This window comes from Macaca mulatta, chromosome 1, assembly GCF_049350105.2.
Source record: "Macaca mulatta isolate MMU2019108-1 chromosome 1, T2T-MMU8v2.0, whole genome shotgun sequence".
In the NCBI taxonomy this organism is placed as follows: domain Eukaryota; kingdom Metazoa; phylum Chordata; class Mammalia; order Primates; family Cercopithecidae; genus Macaca; species Macaca mulatta.
In genome coordinates this window covers 116,964,467-116,988,168 of record NC_133406.1, presented here as the reverse complement: position 1 = coordinate 116,988,168, position 23,702 = coordinate 116,964,467, and the positions used below count along the sequence as shown (strand labels likewise).

Genomic DNA, 23,702 nt, shown 5'->3' with positions numbered 1-23,702 from the left:
CTATAATCAGCTACCTGTGTGGTTCCCTGAAGTTGCATGTCTTCAGCTGTAAAATGAGGCAGTAATCATGCCTGCCTTGAAGGGCTGCTATGAGGAATGACTAAAGCAGCATATGTGTAACTACATATTTGGTATTGACTACTCATCACTTTTAGTATTCTGGAAATAAGAGAAAAAATTTTGTAAGGCAAGGGGGCTGAAGTGTGGGGCTCATAGGATGCAGATGGAGGAGGACAGTCATTGTGCCATGGGGAGCGTCCTCTGTGTGTCAGACCCAGTTTAATGCTGAGAGTCCACAATACTGAGGAAGAGGACGCCCCTCAGGAAGCTTGTGGTAGAATGGAGAATACAGGAAACAAGCAACAGAAAGTAAATGACAGAAAAAGAAACATTCAAGTCACTATCAAAGGAATAAGAAACAGCACATTCAGTAGGAGGGTTCAGTCAAGAGCAGAGGGCTTTGCCAGGCAGGGTTGCTCACACCTATAATCCCAGTACTTTGGGAGGCTGAGACAGGTGGATCACTTGAGATCAGGAGTTTGAGACCAACCATGGCCAACGTGGTAAAACCCTGCCACTGCTAAAAATACAAAAAAAAAAAAGCCAGGCGTGGTGGTGCATGCATGTAATCCCAGCTACTTGGGAGGCTGAGGTAGGAGAATCACTTGAACCACAAGGTGGAGTTTGCAGTGAGCCAAGATTATGCCACTGCACTCCAGCCTGGACGACAGAGTAAGACTCTGTCTCTAAAAAAACTACTTCTCATTCAGGGAAGGCTTGTAGAGGAAAATGACCACAGCTTGCATCTTTTAGGCAGTCATTCTGAAAATCCCTCCTGAAGACAGCTTTCCCCTCTCATTTCCCCCTTGCTCCACAGGCTTCCACGTCTACCTCGGATGGAATGCTGACCTTGGACCTGATCCAAGAGGAAGACCCTTCCCCTGAGGAACCAACCTCTTGTGCTGAGAGCTTTCGGGTTGACCTGGACAAGTCTGTGGCCCAGCTGGCAGGGAGCCGGCGGAGAGCAGACTCAGACCGCATCCAGCCCTCCGCAGACCGGGCAAGCAGCCTCTCCCGACCTTGGGAAAAACCAGACAAAGGGGCCACCTACACCCCCCAGGCACCCAAGAAGTTGACACCCACAGAGAAGGGCCGCTGCGCCTCCCTGGAGGAGATCCTGTCTCAGCGGGACGCTGCCCCTGCCCGCACCCTCCAGCTCCAGGCTGAGGAACCCCCATCCCCTGCCCCCCCGCACCCGGGGCAGCTGTCCCGGATCCAGGACCTGGTAGCAAGGAAACTGGAGAAGACTCAGGAGCTTCTGGCAGAGGTTCAAGGACTGGGAGATGGGAAGCGAAAGGCCAAGGACCCCCCTCGGTCTCCGCCGGATTCTGAGTCAGAGCAGCTGCTGTTAGAGACGGAACGGCTGCTGGGAGAGGCGTCATCAAATTGGAACCAGGCAAAGAGGGTGCTGCAGGAGGTCAGGGAGCTGAGAGACCTGTACAGACAGATGGACCTGCAGACCCCCGACTCCCACCTCAGACAGACTACCCCGCACAGTCAGTACCGGAAGAGCCTGATGTGAGGGCGGGGTGGGGTCTGGAATTCGTTGGGTTGGACAGACTCTTATCTCCGTGTGGCTGGATAAAGCTTTTTTATTTACCTCAATCAAAAAAAGAAAAAAATGAGCTCATTGCTCTTGCTGATGCCTGACCCCACTACAACCCTTGTTTCCCCTCCTACTTTCCGTATCCCCTTCAGGTTTGAGGAAGTGACCCTGTAGCAGTAGTAGGAAGTTTTTACCCAGCCAGAGAGAGAGAAGGTGCAGAAAAGACATAGTCTGATCACTCCACACACCGCCTGCCCCCAAGACGGCACGGGGAGTCCACTGCTGCTCCCAAGGATACAGTGGGCTTCTAAGCTTAGAGCAGGAGGGGGACGAGGGCGTTTTCTATGTCCCACCCCAGGCAGTCAGTTTGAGGGTGAAGTTTCAGCTGCCCTACTCTAGTTGTAGGGATGTGGAGGCCATTGCCACCTGTCCGTGAAATTTATCCCAGCCCCGAGGAGGATTTGTGGAATTAAAATCTTCCCCAGCCAGACACTGGCTTCTCTTTCCTAGCAGTCTCTGGTTGAGATCCAGCTGCCTGGATTTTCTTACATGAGACATTTCTTCCCTTCATCTTCCATACCCTTCCCAACATTGACTCAAAGATCCAACTTTGTCGGGCGTAGTGGCTCATACCTGTAATCCCAACACTTCGGGAGGCCAAAGTGGGTGGATCACCTGAGGTCAGGAGTTTGAGACCAGCCTGACCAACATGATGAAACCCTGTCTCTACTGAAAATACAAAAAATTAGCCAGGCATGGTGGTGGGTGCCTGTAATCCCAGCTATGCGGGAGGCTGAGACAAGAGAATCACTTAAACCTGGGAGGCAGAGGTTGCAGCAAGCCAAGATCATGCCATTGCACTCCAGCCTGGGCAACAAGCAAAACTCCATCTCAAAAAAAAAAAAAAAAAGATCCAGCCTTGGGTGGATGAGACTAGTTTCATTATTTGATTCAGGGCCCTAGCACAGGGGAACTAGAGACAGATCCCACAGAAGAACTGAACTAAGAATGAAACTGATTTGTGATGCAAGCTGGGTAGGATGTAGGGGAAAACCAAACACGTGTCCAAGTTCCTCTTTCGGCCAAGCTAAGGTATCCTGTAGCCTCCCCACTCTCCTTCATCAAACCTCTTCTATCGCTAAGCAAGCCCCCACTTCAGAAAAGCATCTGGATGCCCACACCAGCACCCTCCCAGCCACCCTGAAGTTGACAGGCTTCCCAACATTCTTGCCTATGGTAGGTCCCACACAACTCACTGTTCGCTCCTCCTCAGAAGTGTGTGAGATCAGGTATAGTAACTGGTGAGGTCCCGAGAAGAGCTGTGAAGGGAATAATTTGATTTTGGGAAAGAAGGGGACAGAGCCTCATGAATCAAGTAAATGGAGGGTTAAAAACCACTTTGAAGTGTGCCCTGCTAGCTGCTTGATCCTCCAAGAGCAGCGGGGCTTCACTAGAGATGGGGGGAGGCGGAAACGGGGCCAAGTTGCATATAGACCTGGCCATGAAGCTACCCCGATGTTAGGAAGATGGGATAGGAGGAAGAGGGGGGAAAACCCTGTGGGAGAAACAGACCCTTCAATCCCCATTCTTCTGCTCTGATGTCACTCCTACAACCCATGGAAGCAAAATGGTGTGGGCGGGGGGGGGTTCTCTCCCCTTCTTTCCAGAAATCATCTCTTTCCTTCACAACTCTTCTCTGGACCTTATCACTGCTATTAAACCATCCCTAGGGCAGAGGAATTCTTGTTCTCTCTAGTCCCTTGCCACTCTGTCATGGAGATTTTCCCCAGCTTTAGACTGTAGTTACCTAGCCTCTTCCTTGAGGAATGTGTATCCCAGTTGAGTAAGGGAAAGCGTGCAAGAGTGCCACCTTCATGTCTCTGTGGTCTCCTGGGGTATGAGGTGAGGACCCAGGCTTCCAGACATCCTGTCCTCCAAATAGCTACACTCTCCACGACCCTAAGCATGGTCAGCAGAGCCATCTGCTGTCACAGGTATTGAAGTCTAAGCTAGAATTATGCTTTCTTTTTACAAGTCTCTATCTTTGTATTTTGCCAGCATTTTTCCGTTTTTTCTTCCTTGTTGCTCCCACATAATGAGGAAAGAAGACAAAAGCACAAATGACATATGTATCCCAACATGTCAATTATCTGTGGCTCCCAGGGGAGCCAGAAGATGGAGGGAGACACTAGAGAGGAGAGTGACAGGTGAGGGAAGCAGAAAAGAAAGATCGGGGACCTCACGACAGTAAGAGAAGAGCTGGGCACCGTGCTCCCGGCTTCAGGCTCCAAAACCAACAGCTTCCAGTTCTCCAACAGTTACTGGAACATCCAGGCCATTGGGTGGTGAAATGAGCCCAGCTTTGAAACCAGATGAATCTGGATTCAAATTCTAACTCTGTTAATTCTTGATTATGAGGCCCTGGGCAAGGCACATGCTTTCCAAATATTAGTTTTTTTCATCTGCAAGCTGCAGAGGTATTGGATAGGTGAGGACAATATGGAAAATGCCTGTCAGAAAGTAACCGCTGCAGCTACTGTTACTGGTTTGACTCTGGGCAGTGGGCCGCTAGCTCAGGTGGAAGGAGCACAGTGTGAATGAGGCCGCTGGTGTGGGGTCAGTCACTGTCACTTAGCTAGATCCAGGCCACAGGCTGTGCCCAACCTCTCTCTTCAGAGGAGAGAGCACACCAGGTACTGTGCTGAAGCCTAGAGCCAGAAGAGGGGATGAAAGCATCATCCCTGGTCTTCAAGAACTTTAGAGCTTAGCATGGAGCCAGGCTTGCCACTAGAAAAATTGCTTAAGGTGCACCCTTGTGGTAGGCTGCTGGCATGAGTTCTGTTGAGGAAGCATTTGTGTTGAACCTGGGCACTGTGACAGGAGGATGGGAAGGTGCTTATGGTTTATTTCCCTTCCTCCCAGCGCCTCTCTTCCCTCACTCCATCATTCCAGCCCCTCTGCCTGTGGTATTTCCCTTCGTGCCCGCAGTAACTGTGATGCGTGGCAAATGGGTGGCTCCGTAGCTGTGTGGGGCAACTTTCTCAGCACACAGCTGCCCTGAGACGCTTTCAGGGTGCACTTATTCTCCCTCCCTTCCTCCTCCCAACTGCTCTGCTCCCTTCTCTTCTTACACAGATGAAGCAAAGGGAAGCACCCTCTGGAGGCCCAAGGATGGGGAGACGGGGGGAACCCAGGACACAGAGGTGAGATGGGGTGCGGGGTAGAGGCAGGTAAAGAACGAAATCTTAATTCGCATTTCAATGACATTTTCCTCAACTTTTCCTGTCCTTCCCCATCAGGTTGTTAGCCAGGGGCCTGAGGAGGGACGAAGGAACTGCAGTCCCGGCTCCCTCTGTCAGGAAGAATGTCTGGGGTGTTGGCCTGGAACGCTGATGAGTTGATTTCCTGCTATTTCCACAGCATAGGTTGACCAGGGAGAAAAGAAAAGTGCAAATTTCTGTAACTCCTGCCCTGCTTCTCACAAACCATGCGGTGCTGAGCCTAGAGCTCTGTCCCTGAGGAAACAGCTCTCGCCTCCTTCGCCAGCCACTCTCCCAACCTCTCTGCCAGTAGTAAATTTGCCTCATTCTCCCAGGAATTGAGTCTCTAAGAATCTCTCCCCTATCTAAACCTCACAGGCAAGCAGTCCCAGCTCCCTTCTGCAACCCTCAGGCTCGGCGACTGCCCCCCATCCCCCACTTCGTCACTCCCTTCCCTACGCTGGGTTCCTTTCTCTCTGCTTTCTTACTACCTCCCTGTCTCCCAACAGAAGCAGCCAATCCCCAGCCTGCTCTAGAGCCACGCCATATATGGAGAGGTTGGAAAAAACCCGAGTAAATGCAGGAGCGAACACACACACACACACACACACACACACAAAATCATACACGTTCATGCACACACTCATGCACACACATACACGCACACAGCAGAGTTTGACCGCCTTTCTGCACGTGACCCTGTGTCTGTCTCTGTGTGTGACACAAGTCCCACCGTTCCTCCCCCGGCTCACCCCCCCCCCAAAGAATGAGGAGCCTGTTTGCTATTCCCCACCTTTAGTCATGCCCCAGGAGACCATCACTCCAACCCGTTGCCTCTGACCTAGATTCCTTGCACTAATTACAAGCCTAACGAGATCTAACAAACACCCAACTTAGCACAGCTGAGACCCTCGAGGTCAATTAGTGCAGCCCAGCTCTGCTCAGGAAATGAGAGATAGAGCCAGAAAGTCTTGTACATGGCCCACCCCAACCTCACCCCAACCCTAGGGTTGGAAGCAAGGATGGGGGGAATGCAAAAATTAGCAGGACCAGTTTAAAAACGTGATTTTGGAGGCTTAATAAGTATGGAGAGCACACTTGTTAAGTGCATTGAGGTTGGGGAGCAATTGGAGAATACAGATTCCCAACTCCTCCTGAACTATCAGAAGTGTAGATGCTGGTGCAGCTACAGAAACCATGGACATAAGGCGGCTTTCATAAGGACTTAATATGAGGAAAAGGAACTCATAGAAAAGCAAGTAGCACTAGAACTCTTGACCTGTGTCATGGTCTCCGACGCCGAATCCCTTCTCCTCTTTACTTCCTGCTATGGGCAAGTTGGGGTTATCACCCCTGTCCTTCCTGCTGGTTTGGGACGGCTCAGAAATCACCCCTTTCTTTCAAAAATACTAGTCTCATGCCCGTTCTTGCTTTCCCTTCTTCCAGATATTAAAGCCATGACAGCAAACAGCCCCTTTCTCCTAAGGTTCCTGACTTCAGGTGGCAAAACAAGCCAATGGCATAGTCTCCTGTCCTATGTCCTTGGCATGCAGGTCAGTTGTCCTAATACCGTCCCTAATGTTTTTGGCTCTATCAAGGTTGGGAGGCAGGGAGGAGAACACTAGTGGAATGCTCTGTGCACAAATAGGGAAGTGGACTCAAAAACACAATATTCCACTTCCCCCAGCCTCCACCCAGCTCTGGCTGCAGAGGGCCGCACTCCGCCATTACTGCGCCTCATACACAGTCCAGACTTATACAGCAGCTGGAAACCCTGAGGGCAAGACGATTCCAAGAAGTACCCAATCTGTATGTTGATATGTTGTCCCAAATTTATTTCTCCAGCCTAAATTTCCCTCTCTAGCACTTAGAGCTAAGTGCCAACTTGACATCTTTACCTGGGTATCTAACATGTATCTTAAATGTACAATAAATGTAATAGATGACTAAATAATGATCCTCAGTGAACCAGCCCCCCTCCACGCTCCTTTGCAATATGAGTTCGCTGTTTCTCCCTTTTGAGTTGCTCTCTCTTCAACTGCTGCTTGAATCTGGGTTTGCCGATGACTTGTTTTGCCCAATAGAACAAAGAACATGTACTGTGTACGTTCCAGCGCCTAGGCCTTAAAGGGTCTTGTAGTTTCCACACTTTTACTCTCTCAAAAGTCAGGTGCTTATAAGAAGCCTGGGCGAGCATCCTTGCTATGAGACCATGAAACCACATGGATATGTCCCAGCATCCAAGCCTCCAGTCAGACACAGCTGGAGCAGCACACAAGCAAGACCAGAGACTAGCTGCTCAGTCAGCCCCCAGAACTGTGGGAAACTAACAAACCATTGCTGTCTTAAGTCACTAGGTTTTGGGGTGATTTGTTACTCAGCAATAGATACTAGAACAAAGATTGTTTCTGGGAAGTGGGATGCTGCCCTCACTAAAACCTGAAACAAATGGCGTTGATCTTAGGACCCAGCAGCAGACAGCCTAGAAGGGCAGCAAGGATACTGTTCCAGAGTCTGGATGAACAGGGAGAAAACTGCTCTCAGAGACGGGAGAAAGACCACCCGTGTTATATGGTGGTAGAATCATTCACAAAACCGTCACCTGTGGTGTCTTGGGAGCTAGAAAATATACCTAATAAATTTGTTGGAGGTAGCTAAAGAGACTTCCAGGCAGAATGTTAGAAGTAGCAACAGGCCTTTCTTAGCTGTGATTGATAAGGTATTGCAGGAAACAGGAACTGAAAAAGGAACTTTTCAGTTTGCAAGCAGAATTTGATGGAAAGATAATAGAGCCCAGAACAGTCTCCAGCAAGAAAAACTTTCACCGGTGGTAATTTATGAGAATGAGCTAATGGCAGGGACCACCTGGCCAGTGAAACGATTCAGGCCTTTGAAAAGTACAGAGGTAAATTGTACCCCATAAGGATGTGCAATTACAGTGTGTCCATTTTTAACATTAAAATTAAAACACACCAAAAATGCACAGGAGAACAAAGCACACAATGACAAAGGAATTGGCTGTTACTCAGCTGCACTGGTATCGTACAGAGAGAAGGAAAGGCCGTTAGCAAACAACTGAAACTAAGTGTGAGGGCCAGGGGCTTCTTTGGTAGCAAAGGGATCGCTTGCAATGGAAGAACAGTAAAAGATAGAACTCAGAAATTGATAGCAACCAGGAGCTTCAAAAACTAACACCCCACTGAGGCTGAGGCAGGCAGCTAGAACCCTTAGCCAAGGTAGATCCGCCCTGTCAAGATCAAGGCCCTGGCTGAAAAAACTTGGGCTAGGATTCCAACACACAGAATGGGGACATCTGGTACGTTGGATGGTGGAGATCCCTGAAAATTTTGGTTCCCAGAATCCTCTGACCCCACATACCCTGCTAAGAGGACCCACCCCTCTCTGTTAAGAGCCAGCACCACCTGCTGCCCAGGAAAGGCAACACAGAGATCTCTCCCTGAAACATAACAGGAGTGTCCCTCCAGATCGGCCCCAACTCCTCTTCTGGCTGCCAGAATAACTGAGCATAAGTCACAACGTAATTCAGAGCCAAGAACGTGCTGGGCCTTACAAGAAAGAAAGGAACTAAACCCAGCATGTAGGAGCAGGAGCAGGGGAGGTGCCTATGGACCTAGAATGTTTTTTGTTTTTTGTTTGTTTTTTTGTTTGTTTTTTGATATGGAGTCTTGCTCTGTCCCCCAGGCTGGAGTGCAGTGGCACTATCTCTGCTCACTGTAACCTCTGCCTCCTGGATTTAAGTGATTCTCCTGCCTCAGCCTCCCCAGTAGCTGGGATTACAGGCAACACTCCACCACGCCCAGCTAATTTTTTGTATTTTTAGAGGAGATGGGGTTTCACCATGTTAGCCAGTATGGTGTCAATTTCCTGACCTCGTGATCAGACCACCTCAGCCTCCCAAAGTGCTGGGATTACAGGTGTGAGCCACCACTCCCCACCTGTTTTTTTTTTTTTTTTTTTTTTTTGACAGTCTCCCTCGCTCTGTCACCCAGGCTGGAGTGCAGTGGCACAATCTTGGCTCACTGCAACCTCCGCCTCCCGGGTTCAAGTGATTCTCCTGCCCCAGCCTCCCGAGTAGCTGGGATTACAGGCACCTGTCACCACGCCCGGCTAATTTTTGTATTTTTAGTAGAGACGGGGTTTCACCATGTTGGCCAGGCTGGTCTCGAACTCCTGACCTCAAGTGATCCACCTGCCTCATCCTCCCAAAGTGTTAGGATTCCAGGCGTGAGCCACTGTGCCCAGCCGGACCTAGAGTTTTGAGAATATCAGAATAGAAACCTGGATAAGAAAGTTTATTAATTTGGGGGCACTTTCTTGGGATACAGGATTTACACTCCAGCAAGGACCCCACAAAATAGTTCAGATATATGAATATTAGTGTGCTCCTAAAAGCCTTGAAAAAGTAATAACCCATGCAGCACAATTGAAATGCTTGAATTTCAATGCTTCCTCCACATCAGCAGTGGAGGAAGAAATTTGAAAGTTTAGGAAAGTAGATGTGTTGGAATGTATTATTTGAGGTCTAAAGACTCACCATGGGATTATGTTCCATGGAAGACACACATCCTTTACTGCGGCATTGGTGAGGGTGGTACCAGCATCAATAAACAAAACGGGAGATGTACAGACAGTGGGGCCTCCCCTCCGTAGGCCAGGGATGAAGATAGGAGAGGTCATAACAAAGCTGAGATTATTGATAGCAATGGAAATAACCAATCCCCTCCCCAGTGCCAAGCAATAAAGGCCAGGTGGCAACAATAGAAGCCAGGAGGTCACAATTCTCTTAATGACCAGCAAAGTCAAAGAGCCGGTCAAGACCAGGTGCGGTTCATGCCTGTAATCCCAGTGCAAGGTGGGAGGATCACCTAAGGCCAGGGATTCATGACCAACCTGGGCAACATAGTAAGACCTGTCTCTAAAAAAAAAAAAAAAAAAATTTTTTTTTTAATTAGCCAGGCATAGTTGCATGTGCCTGTAGTTCCAGCTACGTAGGAGGCTGAGGTGGGAGGATCTCTTGAGCCCAGGGGTTGGAGGCTGCAGTGAGCCTCCTAGGCTGGTGCCATTGCACTCCATCCTTGTGACAGAGTGAGACTTTGTCTCAATAAATAAATAAATAAATAAGTCAGTCAGTCAAGGGGAAATTAAGTTGATTACTAGAACATGATATCCCTAGGGATAAAATTAACAGCCAACAAGGGCAAATCAAACAAATGCAAGAATAGGCTGAGCACAGTTGCCCCCGTAAAAAGTCTTGAAGTAGAGAAATTGGAAGCCTTGTGCAGTATTGGTGGAAATGTAAAATGGCGAGCTGCTGTGGAAAACAGTCTGAGTGTTCCCAAAAACTTAAAAATGGAATTACCATATGATCCAGCAATCCCACTTCAAAAGTATTGAAAGCAGGGTCTTGAGATATTTGCACACCCATATTCACAGCAGCATTATTTACAACAGCCAACAGGTGGAAGCAACTCAAGTGTCCATTGATGGATGAAAGAATAAATAAAATGGGAAATGTACATTATTCAGCCTTAAAAAGGAAGGAAGTCCTGTCACATACTACAACATGAGCCTTGAGAGTATTATGCTAACTGAAACACACCAGTCACAAAAAGACAAAAATACTGTATGATTTTATTTATGTGAGACATCTAAAGCAGTCGGATTCATAGGAACATAAAGTAGGATGGTGGTTGCCAGAAGCCAGGGGCAGGGAGAAATTTGGAGTTGTTGTTTAATGGGTATGGGGTGTCAGTGTTGCAAGATGAGCAGCTCTAGAGCTCAGCTGCACAACACTGTGCAGCTTAAATATACTGTGAATATACTTAAAACTGTGGAACTGTACACTTACAAATTGGTAAGGTGATCAATGTTTTGTGTGTGGTTTTCTTCTTTTTTGGGGACGGGGTCTCACTCTGTTGCCCAGGCTGGAGTGCAGTGGCACTGTCTCTGCTCACCGCAACCTTGACCTCCTGGGTTCAAGTGATCCTCCCACCTCAGCCTCCCAAGTAGCTAGGACTACAAACATGCACCACCACACCCAGTTTAAAATGTTATGTTTTTATCACAATTTAAAATAAAATATATGTTTTAAGAACACTGAAAAAAAGTAATGATTCCTTCTCATTTCCTAGACCTGCAACATTTTTCAGACCTGAAATGGAAAATGCGGCAGAGTCCCCAAGAGGAAGGTCCCTGCAACATCACAGCAAGTGTGCACTGTAATAATTCCACCAGTCCTGGCTGACCGTCACCTGGGAGAGGAGGAATATCCAGACATGTTGAAGACTACTAGACACAGGGCCTGAATGGCACTGATATTCAAAGACCCGAAATGTCATAATGGCCCCTGTTACAATGATGGGCTATAGGTCAGGTAAAATGGGGATTCTGGCTGATGTCCAGCTTCGAGTGGGTCCACCAGGGCTCTGGCCACACCTGGTGGTCATTGCCCCAGTCCCTGAATGTATAACTGGGATTGGTATATTCAGCAGTTGGGGAAGCCCCCATGTGGGGCCCCTGCTTTATGCTATAAGAGCTATCATGGTGGGGAAGGTCAGTGGAAGCCTCTGAAATTGTGTCCCTCTCCCCTTCACCCAGCCAAGATAGCAAATACAAAATAATATCTCATGCCAGATGGAAGATAGAGATCATTGCCACCCTTAAGTACCTCAAGGATGCAAGGATCGTGGTCTGTATCATACCTCTGTTTAATTCACCAGCCTGGCCCCTGCAGAAAACACATGGATCCTTGGAAATAACCCTAGACGATTCCCAGCTCAGCTCAAGCCTCGAGTGATCATGCTGGGTGTGGTATCATAGCTAGAATATATAAATATGGCTTCAAGTACATGACATTTGGCCATTGATTTGGCAAATTCACTCTTCTTTATCTCGATCAGGAAAGAGAATCAGAAACAGCATTCACATGGACTGGATCACAATATTCATTTAGATTCCCCCCACCCCTAGGGTTGTTGTTAACTCTCCCAGTCTATGTCATGATACATTCAGAAAAGATCTAGATCATCTGGACTTCCCACAGAATATCACAATGCTCCATTCATCAATGACATTAGGCTAATTTTGGAGAATAGCAAGAGGTGGCTGGCACCTGAAAGCCTCAGGAAGACACATGCAGTCTAGAAAATGAGACATAAACTCTCTGAAGATTCCAGGACTTGCCCCTTCCATAAAGTTTTTTGGAATCCAGTGGTCAAGGGCATACTAGGTCATTGCCTATGAAACAAAAGACAAAATGCTGCATCTTGCATGCACAAAGAAGGAACTACAATGCCTGGAGGGTGGCCGGGCGCGGTGGCTCAAGCCTGTAATCCCAGCACTTTGGGAGGCCAAGACGGGCGGATCACGAGGTCAGGAGATCGAGACTATCCTGGCTAACACGGTGAAACCCCGTCTCTACTAAAAAATACAAAAAACTAGCCGGGCGAGGTGGCGGGCGCCTGTAGTCCCAGCTACTCGGGAGGCTGAGGCAGGAGAATGGCGTGAACCCGGGAGGCGGAGCTTGCAGTGAGCTGAGATCCGGCCACTGCACTCCAGCCTGGGCGACAGAGCGAGACTCTGTCTCAAAAAAAAAAAAAAAAAAAAAAAAAAGACCAGCAGAAATGACAGTGGTGTCATCTCTAGCAGAGAGGGAGAGTGGAATTTAGAATGGATAATGGAGGAGGGAAATGATGTTACCTATTGCAAGACCAACTGCAGCAACAGCCTGTGGTTACCCCACTGACCTCCCTTATCTAAGTCCCTTCAAGAAAAGAGCCCACTGAAACCCCGGAAGAGCTACCCCTCGACGTATGTGGAAATGTAGATCCACATGGTACAAAAGGAAGACTGTGGTAGCCATGAAGGTGCCTCACCTGGATTTGTCTTCAAGAAAGAACTTGCTGGACAACTGCAAGGAGGACAGTTAGCTGTCAGCCCCAGCTGTTAGTGCTGAGGGATCTGTCTCAGTTTTCCAACCAAGGCACACTCCTCTCATCAGGCCCTGGCCAGTGACTGAACAGAGTAGAGGGGCTCTTAGGGCCTGGACATTTCTGCCCTATGCGAACCCCTCTAATGAAACACATTTGCTCTGGAGTTCCCCAATATGTTGCCCAAGATTCTATCTGCATTTCAGTCTGAGGCTCTCCTTGCTGAACCCTGCTTCCTGTCCCCTCTCACAGGCACTCCCTTTTAGGCCTCTTACACTCCTCATTCAGCATCTGCTTCCCAGAGGAGGCAGCTGACAAATCTTTCTTCCTCTTGCCTACCCCATCCCCAACATCTGGAGTCCATCAGCAAGGCTTTTTGGTTCTACCTTAAAGCATAGCTGGAAGATGACCATTTCTCCATCTCTCCTCAGCCAGCTCCTTCCCTACATAGTCTCCTGGTGAGGTCTCCCTGCCTCCCCTCATTCCCGTTCAGCAGCTGGAGTGTCTTCTTGTATGTGTGTGGGTGTTTTTGTTTTTGTTTTGTGTGTGTGACAGAGTTTTGCTCTTGTTGCCCAGGCTGGAGTGCAATGGCTCACTGCTACCTCCGCCTCCCAGGTTCAAGCGATTGTCCTGCCTCAGCCTCCCAAGTAGCTAAGGATTACAGGTATATGTGCCACCACGCCCAGCTAATTTTGTATTTTTTTTTTAGTAGAGACGAGGTTTCTCCATGTTGGTCAGGCTGGTCTCGAACTCCCGACCTCACGTGATCTGCCCACCTTCACCTCCCAAAGTGCTGGGATTACAGGTGTGAGCCACTGCGCCCAGCCTGGAGTGTCTTCTTAAAGCAGTTCATCTCACTTGCCTACTTAAAACCACCCTAACTTCATGTCACTCTTAAAAATCCAAATATTTTCTCTGGCAAATAAAGCCCTTCTCTGCCAAACACAGTGGCTCATGCCTGTAATCCCAGCACTTTGGGAGGCTGAGGCGAGCAGATAGCTTGATCCCAGGAACTTGCCCCAGCCCTGGGCAACATGACAAAACCCCATCTCTACTAAAAATACAAATAAATAGCCAGTCATGGTGGCGCACACCTATTGTCCCAGCTACTTGGGAGGCTGAGGTGGGAGGATCACTTGAGCTGGGGAGGTCGAGGATGCAGTGAATCGAGATTGTCCCACTGCACTCCAGCCTGTGCGACAGAGTGAGACCTTGTCTCAAAAAAGAAAAAGAAAAAAAAAAACGACCCCCCTTCCTCTGACTCATGCATATCTCCAACCTTATCCCCAGGCCAGACACACAGATCTCTTCTCTGTTCTGTACATACACCAAGCTCTTTCCCACCTCAGGGCCTTTGCCTTTGCTATTCCTTCTGCCTAAATACCCTTGTTCTCTTTTTTAACTTCTTTATTCAAACATCAGTTCTTAGGCGCCTTCTCTGGCCACTCTGTCTTGAGAGGCACCCCTTCCAACAGAATTGTTACCTTATCATTCTGCTTCCCACACAACAATGACCACAGTCTAATTATTCTCCTCAGTTGCCTCTTTATTTTCTCTCTCCCTGAGTAGAATAGAAGCCCCCACAGAGCAGGGCCCTGACTTATCTCCCCAACACCTAAATTCAATCTTTATTTGTGTAATGAATGATTGAAGAAAGCCTTACCTAACACATGTACCTCACCACATTATCTCCACCATTTAGTTCCATCGTAATAAAAGTAATACCTTTTGATGGTCCTTTACAGTTTTAGATATCATGTTCTTGTTTGCTATCAATAGCTCTCTCACACATACACTATTTAATTTTTGATCTTCATAATTAACCCTGTGAAGAAAATAGGACAAGTATGATCCCCAAATTAAGGATTAGAAAAATTGAAGCCGGCCAGGTGCGGTGGCTCACACCTGTAATCCCAGCACTTTGGGAGGCCGAGGCAGGTCAGGAGTTTGAGACCAGCCTGGCCAACATGGTGAAACTCCGTCTCTACTAAAATTACAAAAAAAAAAAAAAATTAGCCAGGCGTGGTGGCGGGCACCTATAACCCCAGCTACTCGGGAGGCTCAGGCAGGAGAATCGCTTGAACCCAGGGGGCGGAGGTTGCTGTGAGTTGAGATGGTGCCATTGCACTCCAGCCTGGGCAACAGAGCGAGAATCCGTCTTAAAAAAAAAAAAAAATGAAGCCGAGAGACGTAACCAAGCTAGAAAGTGTCAAAAAGCGTCAAAATCTAAATCTAAACGCAGTGATGTCTGACCCCAACTACCTGGAGGCAGGCCAGACTTCAGGGGGTAAGGAACAGTCCTCTACCAGGCCACCCTCACTTCAGACACCAGTAGCCAGTTCAGGGTTTGGTTCCACTATCCCCGCAGGTTTGATAATTTGCTACAATGACTCACAGTACTCAGGGAAGCACTATACTTATGACAAATTAATTAAACTTTTTTTGCAGCAAAAGGGTACACATCAGAACCAGCCAAGGGAAGAGATCCAGAGGGCAAAGTCTGGGAAGAGCCACACGGGAAACTTTGGACACCTTCTCCTGTGAAATTCCAGACATCACTACCCCTCCCTGCTATGAGGTGTGACAGTGCTTGCGAGTGCTGCCACCAGGAAAGCTTGCCCAAGTCTTTGGTGTCCAGAGCCGTTGCTGGAGCTTGACCACATGCTGCCTGCATGACTGACCTTTGCTCTCCAGTCCCTATGGGGGCTGGAACTGATACGGCGTGTTTCAAAGCCCCCATTATAAATCACATCATTCAAGCATATGGTGGCCAAGCTCCCGAGGCAAACAATGACATTCCTATTGGGCAGGACATTCCAGGGGCCTAGAGATCATCTCCCAGTAGCCGAGGGCCACAGCCAGACCTCTCTGAGTAAAAATCAATTCACTACACAGGGGAGTTGTACTCCTTTGCTTTTTTTTAAATTCAAGATCGAGTGCTCCAAACACACTGTTCTGTTTAATCTTTGCTCTCTTCTTTGACCTGTTTCTTCTTTTTCCGAGTTGGCTTCAGGTCACATGTTGCTCTGGAGAACCGAGAAGGGTGAGCAGACACCAATCATGACCCCAAACAGCAAGAGGACAGAAGTAAGTGAAGTCTTTATTATCAAGCAAGGAATATGCCGTTTACAAAGGAAATTATTATAAATAATAATTTTTTTTGTTTGTTTTGTTTTTGTTTTTTTTGAGACGGAGTCTTGCTCTGTCACCCAGGCTGGAGTGCAGTGGCCGGATCTCAGCTCACTGCAAGCTCCGCCTCCCGGGTTTACGCCGTTCTCCTGCCTCAGCCTCCCGAGTAGCTGGGACTACAGGCGCCCGCCACCTCGCCCGGCTAGTTTTTTTGTATTTTTTAGTAGAGACGGGGTTTCACCGTGTTAGCCGGGATCGTCTCTCGATCTCCTGGCCTCGTGATCCGCCCGTCTCGGCCTCCCAAAGTGCTGGGATTACAGGCTTGAGCCACCGCGCCCGGCCAAATAATAATTTATATTAGTAGTAAGGAAAAGACCAAAGCAATGCCGGGCAGTGACGTCAAAGTAACATAATACTGAAATCTACTTGACATTCTCTGATAATATACCACAACACTATAGCCTGTAATTTCCTACAGATTAATATGCCAAGAAGGTGCCAGTTACTTATTGAAATGTAAAATTCAGATGATTTCACGGGTGTGTGGAGGGAGCTTATGCACATGGGTATATATACATGTGGCTACTTTCTCTCTTATTTTACAGAAGTCCATCGTGGTTTTTTTGTTTGTTTGTTTGTTTGTTTGAGACGGAGTCTCGCTCTGTCACCCAAGCTGGAGTGCAGTGGCATGATCCCTGCTCACTGCAACATCCGCCTCCTGGGTTCAAGCGATTCTCCTGCCTCAGCCTCCTAAGTAGCTGGGATTACAGGCACGCGCCAACACACCTGGCTAATTTTTTTTTGTATTTTTAGTAGAGATGGGGTTTCACCATGTTGGCCAGGCTGTTCTCGAACTCCTAACCTCATGATCCGCCTTCCTCGACCTCCCAAAGCACTGGGATTACAGGCTTGAGCCACCATGCCGAGCCTTCATTGTGATGATTAACTTACAAGCTGTCATCACACTGTCATCAAAAACATTTATTAAGTCTCCAAATTGCAAAGTATGTTTTGTCTTTGTAACTTTGTTTATTTACCTTTCTCCCAACTAAATGGTGAGCAGTTTACACAGGTGCTCAACAAATGTATTTCAATGAATGTCTACAAGAGGTTAACTAATTTGAATTTTTAAAAACAAATTACACAGCACAATAGAAGCATAATAAAAGTATAACAACAATAATGAACCTATAAGAAGGCATTGAAGTTGCTGCCGAGAAAGTCAGGTTCCCGCTCCAGTTCTGCTTCTCAGTTGTTTGACATTGGGCAGGTCTCCATTCTAACATCTATTTCCTCATCTGAAAAATAGAATAACTCATGTTTGCTCTACTTACCCAGGAGACTACTGTAAGAATCAAATGAGTCCATCAATTTTAAGGTGTTGTACAAACAATAAAGTATTTTGCTGATGTTATTATTTCTTTTTGTTGTTGTTGTTTTGAGACGGAGTCTCACTCTGTTGCCCAGGCTGGAGTGCAGTGGTGCCATCTCAGCTCACTCCAACCTCTGCCTCCCGGGCTGAAACAATTATCCTGCCTCAGCCTCCCAAGTATCTGGGACTACAGGCGCCCACCACCACACCGAGCTAATTTTTGTGTTTTTAGTAGAGACAGGGTTTCGCCATGTTGTCCAGACTGGCCTCGAACTCCTGGCCTCAGGTGATCCACCTGCCTCGGCCTCCCAAAGTGCTGAGATTACAGGTGTGAGCCACCGCACCCGGCCTGCTATTATTATTTCAACAGAAAAATTATTTTAGAAGTGGCATGCATTTTACCAGGATGCAAAACATGATTGGGGAAACAGACTCAAGAATTCCAAACCTAGGCAGATTGAGGTCAGGGAAGCTACCTCTCATCTCTTTAGTCTTGAAGTAGTCTAGAAGTAATCTACTCCTGGTCTCTGCTGTTTATTATTTGAGCCTCAGTTTCTTTTTCTTTTTTTTTTTTTTTTTGAGACGAGTCTTACTCCGTTGCCCAGGCGAGTGCAATGGCACGATCTAACTTACTGCAACCTCTACCTCCCAGGTTGAAGTGATTTTCCTGCCTCAGCCTCCTGAGTAGCTGGGATTACAGGCACCTGCCACCATGCCCAGCTCATTTTTGTATTTTTACTAGAGACGGGGTTTCACCGTGTTGGCCAGGCTGGTCTTGAACTTCTGACCTCAGGTGATCCACCCATCTCAGCCTCCCAAAGTGCTGGGATTACAGGCATGAGACATGGCACCTGGATCTTTTTTTTTTTTTTTGAGACAAGGTCTCTCACTCTTGCCCAGGCTGGAGTGCAGTGGTGTGCAGCTCACTGCAATCTCCACCTCCTGGGCTCAAGGAATTCTCCTGCCTCAGCCTCATGAGTAGCTGGGACTACATGCATGCACCACCACACCTAACTTTCATATTTTTGGTAGAGACGGGGTTTCACATGTTGGTCAGGCTGGTCTTGAACTCCTGACCTCAAGTGATCCTCCTGCCTTGGCCTCCCAAAATGCTGGGAATACAGGTATGAGCCACCGTGCCTGGCCCTCAGTTTCTTTATATCATTCTCTCTGAGCCTCATTTATGTTATCTGTAACATGGTGATAAAATGTGCCTTGCCACAGAAGGTTTGCTAGGGGGTTCCAATTAGATGATTGTTGCTAAGGTCTCTTTAACAGCTATAAAGTACTGTACAAATGTAAAGAAATTTTGTATGAATTCCCTGAAGGTGATGAACTTTCAGATATAGTTTCAGTAAAGCACAAAGGCTAAGAGTATGGGAGGTTAACATTGGCAGTCACATCCCAGGAAAGAATAGAACATTTTGGTATCTATTATCTTGGGTTGGATTACACATTGCCTTAGAAACTCCATTCTGACAAGGCCTTGCAAAAAAGTAAAATGAAACATAGGCCCTTTCACATACATTGACTCAATAAATCTTCCCAACGCTGTGCCAAGTGGGAATTATGATGCCCATTTGACTGATGGGGAACTGAAGCTTGGAGATGTTGAAACTTACCCAAAATTATGCAACTGGCAAATGGCTGCATAGTCTTGGGTAAAACTAATTTCTCCAGCTCCAGCAGAAAAGTTAAGAGCATGCTTACATGAAAAGGAAGAGCTGGCCAGGCGTGGTGGCTCACGCCTGTGATCCCAACACTTTGGGAGGCCGAGGCGAGTGGATCACCTGAAGTTGGGAGCTTAAGACCAGCCTGACCAACATGGAGAAACCCCATCTCTACTAAAAATGTAAAAAAATAAAATAAAATAAAATAAATTATCCAGGCGTGGTGGCGCATGCCTGTAATCGGAAGGCTGAGGCAGGAGAGTCATTTGAACCCGGGAGGCGGAGGTTGCAGTGAGCCGAGATCACGTCGTTGCACTCCAGCCTGGGCAACAAGAACGAAACTCCGTCTCAAAAAAAAAAAAAAAAAAAAAAAGAAAAGAAAAGGAAGAGCTAGTCGGGGGTGGCCTTAAACAAATGGCCCATTTCTCATTCCTCCCTGACACAACTTTCTACTCAAGCCAGCAAACCTCTTCTTTTATTTCACAAATACTTCACAAATACGTCTTTTCTCTTCTTCTTTTTTTTTTTTTTTGAGACAGAGTCACGCTCTGTTGCCCAGGCTGGAGTGCAGTGGCACAATCTCAGTTCGTTGTAACCTCCACCTCCCGGGTTCAAGCAATTCTCCTGCCTCAGCCTCCCAAGTAGCTGGGATTACGGGCACATGCCACCATGCCCAGCTAATTTTGGTATTTTTAGTAGAGACAGGGTTTCACTATGTTGGCCAGGCTAGTCTCGAACTCCTGACCTTGTGATCCACCAGTCTTGGCCTCCCAACGTGCTGGGATTACAGGCCTAAGCCACTGCGCCCAGCCAATACTTCATATTTCTTACTATGGCTGGGGTGCCCAGAGAAACAACTATGACAACAGGTGGATTTAGGATACAACAGGGTGATGTCTGTGCACAGGCAGGAAGGCTTTTTTTTTTTTTTTATTTTTTTTTTGAGACGGAGTCTCGCTCTGTCACCTGGGCTGGAGTGCAGTGGCCGGATCTCAGCTCACTGCAAGCTCCGCCTCCCGGGTTCACGCCATTCTCCTGCCTCAGCCTCCCGAGTAGCTGGGACTACAGGCGCCCGCCACCTCGCCCGGCTAGCTTTTTGTATTTTTTAGTAGAGACGGGGTTTCACCGTGTTAGCCAGGATGGTCTCGATCTCCTGACCTTGTGATCTGCCCGTCTCAGCCTCCCAAAGTGCTGGGATTACAGGCTTGAGCCACCGCGCCCGGCTAGGAAGGCATTTTTACCAAAGCGGAGTGTGATCAATGTTCACAGCTGTGGCAGCCTGCTCCCCTGAAAGATCTTTAATTGGAGAAGAAGTGGCTATGGACAGCTTCACTCTGACCCTGTTAAAAATGCCCAGTTCCTAAGTCACATCCCAATTCTACACATAGACTCAAGGGTCTGCAGAAACACCCATTACTCTCCCACCTCACTCCTCATAAATATGTTCATCCTACGGCCTAGGAGAGTCAAGAGTAGTCCGTCAGACACAAAGACACTAGTGGTCTCTGTTTATGTATAAATCTTTTTCACCACCTAGAATTCTTCCTTCATTATTTTGTGTCTCTTCCCTCAATTTAAAATCTAATTTTAAAAAATCTAACTCAAATATCAAAAATTAGAAACAGCCCCAATGTACATCAATTTGGAGACCAATTTGGCTGGTTGTGGTGACTCACACCTGTAATCCTAGCACTTTGGGAGGCTGAGACAGGTGGATCGCTTGAGCCCAGGAGTTTGAAACCAGCCTGAGCAACAGGGTGAAACTCCGACTCTACAAAAAAAAATACAAAAATTAGCTGGGTGTGGTGGCACACACCTGTAGTCTCAGCTAATCAGGAGGCTGAGGCGGGAGGATACTTTGACCTCAGGAGCCGGAGGTTGCAGTGAGCTGAGATCATGCCACTGCACTCCAGCCTGAGAAACACAATGAGACCCTGTCTCAAAAAAAAAAAAAAAAAAAAAAAAAGGAGACTAGTTTAAATAAATAATGAGAATGCACATTCAAACAACAGACTATTAAATAGTTATTCAAAAGAGCAAAGTAGGCAGGACATGGTGGCTTACACCTGTAATCCCAACGCTCTGGGAGGCCAAGGCAGGAGGATCACTTGAGGCCAGGGTTTGAGACCAGCCTGGGCAACATAGGGATATCCCATCTCTATAAAAATTTTAAAAATTATTTGGGCATGGTGGCACACCCCTGTAGTCCTAGCTACTTGGAGGCAGGGGCAGGAGGATCCCTTGAGCCTAGGAGTCTGGGGTTACAGTGAGCTATAATTGCACCACTGCAATCCAGCCTAAGCGATAGACCAAGGCCCTGTCTCTTTAAAAACAAAACCAAAAATAGATGTAGCAAGACTGCCAAATACAATGTTAAGTGAATTAGTAAAGGGAAGAGCAAAGTGTATAGTATGTTCCAATTTTTATAAAAGATAAAAATTAAATATAGGCTTACAGTGGCACAAAAAGCTCTAGAATACACAAGAACTGTTAAGAATGGCTGACTCTGGTTAAGGAGACAGTTTTTTTTTTTTTTTTTTTTGAGACAGAGTCTCGCTCTGTCGCTCAGGCTGGAGTGCAATGGCGCGATCTCAGCTCACTGCAAGCTCTGCCTCCCGGGTTCACGCCATTCTCCTGCCTCAGCCTCCCGAGTAGCTGGGATTACAGGCGCCCACCACCACACCTGGCTAATTTTTTGTATTTTTAGTAGAGACAGGGTTTCACCGTGTTAGCCAGGATGGTCTCAATATCCTGACCTCATTATTCACCCTCCTCAGCCTCCCAAACTGCTGGGATTACAGGCGTGAACCACCGTGCCCAGCCGAAGGAGACACTTTTCATTGCATGCCTTTAGTGCTGTTTGAATTTTACCATGGCATATATTACTAATTCAATTCAAACGAAACAAAACAACTTTAACTAAACATGTTTTTCTATCAAAAGCTTTACTTGTCCACCCTACTTCCTAAATATCTCCCAAATCTGATTACCACCCGCTTCCCACTGCCTCTGCCCCAGCCCAACTACAGGAGTGGACCGTGCTTTGCTCCTGAATTCCAAAATCTCAGGGGCATGTTTTCCTTTAAAACATAATTGTTTAAAAAGAATAGCACCTGGTTATCCAGACTATTTGTTAAACTGAAAACTATCAAAAGGCATATTACCAGTCACACCTGCCTGCAAGCTCTATCCTGCATTACAGAGCTGTTTGAAGGTCAATTTTGAGTTGTTTGCCCTGAGTGCCAACATTGCTACTCATGGTTTTGCCTCAGACAGGTTCAGGCCATCAACCTCTCTCTCTTCAACGACTGCAACAGTCTTCTAATTAGTGTCACTAACTCTACTGTTTCGTATGCCCACACTGCAATCAGAGTGATCTGAAATTTTAAATCTGGCTTGGCGTGGTGGCTGACACCTGTAATCCCAACACTTTAGGAAGCCGAGGCGGGCATATCACCTGAGGTCAGGAGTTCAAGACCAGCCTGGCCAATATGATGAAACCCCATCTCTACTAAAAATACAAAAAAAAAAAAAATTAGCCAGGCATGGTTGTGGGCGCCTGTAATCCCAGCTACTCGGGAAGCTGAGGCAGGAGAATTGCTTGAACATGGGAGGTGGAGGTTGTAGTGAGTCGAGATCGCGCCATTACACTCCAGCCTGGGCAACAAGAACAAGACTCTGTATCCAAAAAAAAGTAAAATTTAAAATCTGATATTTATAGTCCCCACTGCCCTTGAGTTAGAGTCCACCTTCTTTAACACGGTTTACAGGGCCTCTGTGATCCTAGCCGCTTCTTTCTTTAGCCTTGTCCTTCCTCTCCATTCCCCTTATAGACACCTCAGGGCCGCCCCATGCTCTAAACTCCAGCCATACTGCATGCTGTTTGCTCTTTAGGGATCCCCACTATTCCACAGTTGACAGCAGAGCAGTGACCAAAATATATGCTCAGGGAGGCCAAAGAGATGAAGCTGCAGCTGCTTTTTTTTTGTTTTGTTTTGTTTTTTTGAGACAATCTCATTCTATTGCCCAGACTGGAGTGCAGTGGTGCAATCTCGGTTCACTGCAACCTCCACCTCCCAGGTTCAAGCAATTCTCATGCCTCAGCCTCCCGGGTAGCTGGAACTATACAGGTGCACCATCACGCCCAGCTAATTATTTTTTGTATTTTTTTTGTAGAGATAGGGTTTTGCCATGTTGGACAGTCTGGTCTCGAACTCCTGGCCTCAGGTGATCCACCCAGCTCGGCCTCCCAAAGTCCTGAGATTATAGGCGTGAGCCACTGCGCCCAGCCAGGCTTGCTTCTCTGAGCCATACCCTTCTCCTGTTGGAACAAGCATCCTTTCCATTAAAAAGCAATAAATCTCCTCTTAAGTGGCAGATGGTTAAGACTGTTACTTTTGCTTTCAGCAATCCTCTAGAAAAAGAACAAACTTTAAGATTGAGAACTAACTTCTAGCAGCTATGCAGAAGTTGAGAGGCGACTCGTATTCTTTACATCAAGACCTCCACAAAGGCCCCTTCTGTCATGGAGTCAAAATTCTAGTGACCCAGGTTCATCCTCAAATGTGTAATGGCTTTCCAAGCCTACTTGGAAACCTGTAAATCACTTGGACTTCACTTCCCCTCCCACCCTGGGTCCTCCACCCCACCTTGCTTTGGTTTTGCTTGGGGAGAGAGTGGTCTCTACCCAATATGTCTCTCTCCCTATCAGTCTGC

The 23,702-nt window shown here is 47.4% G+C and overlaps 1 protein-coding gene and 1 long non-coding RNA gene across 7 annotated transcripts in view; both read left to right on the top strand.

Annotated features, from left to right (window-relative positions):
• The window catches only part of PLEKHO1 (pleckstrin homology domain containing O1), a 154,518-nt gene extending 152,424 nt beyond the window's left edge, over positions 1–2,094 (top strand). For 3 of the 4 annotated variants that reach the window (XM_077973353.1, XM_077973456.1, XM_077973391.1), the window contains one exon: positions 878–2,094. In XM_077973353.1, coding sequence (XP_077829479.1) covers positions 878–1,582 — 705 coding nt within the window. In that variant the 3' untranslated portion in view covers positions 1,583–2,094. 4 annotated transcript variants of the gene reach the window in all.
• Positions 2,095–2,705: 611 nt separating this feature from the next.
• Positions 2,706–23,369, top strand: LOC114670830 (uncharacterized). Of its 3 annotated transcripts, XR_013398751.1 has the most exons (7): positions 2,706–2,842; positions 4,742–4,809; positions 6,313–6,419; positions 6,554–6,675; positions 11,019–11,260; positions 15,264–15,902; positions 23,163–23,369. It is a non-coding gene; the product is annotated as an uncharacterized LOC114670830 (long non-coding RNA). The 3 variants fall into 3 exon arrangements; XR_003720594.2 differs by lacking the exons at positions 15,264–15,902; positions 23,163–23,369 and having other exon boundaries at positions 11,019–11,736; XR_003720597.2 differs by lacking the exons at positions 2,706–2,842; positions 15,264–15,902; positions 23,163–23,369 and adding an exon at positions 3,675–3,813 and having other exon boundaries at positions 11,019–11,736.
• The last annotated feature ends 333 nt before the right edge of the window (positions 23,370–23,702 follow it).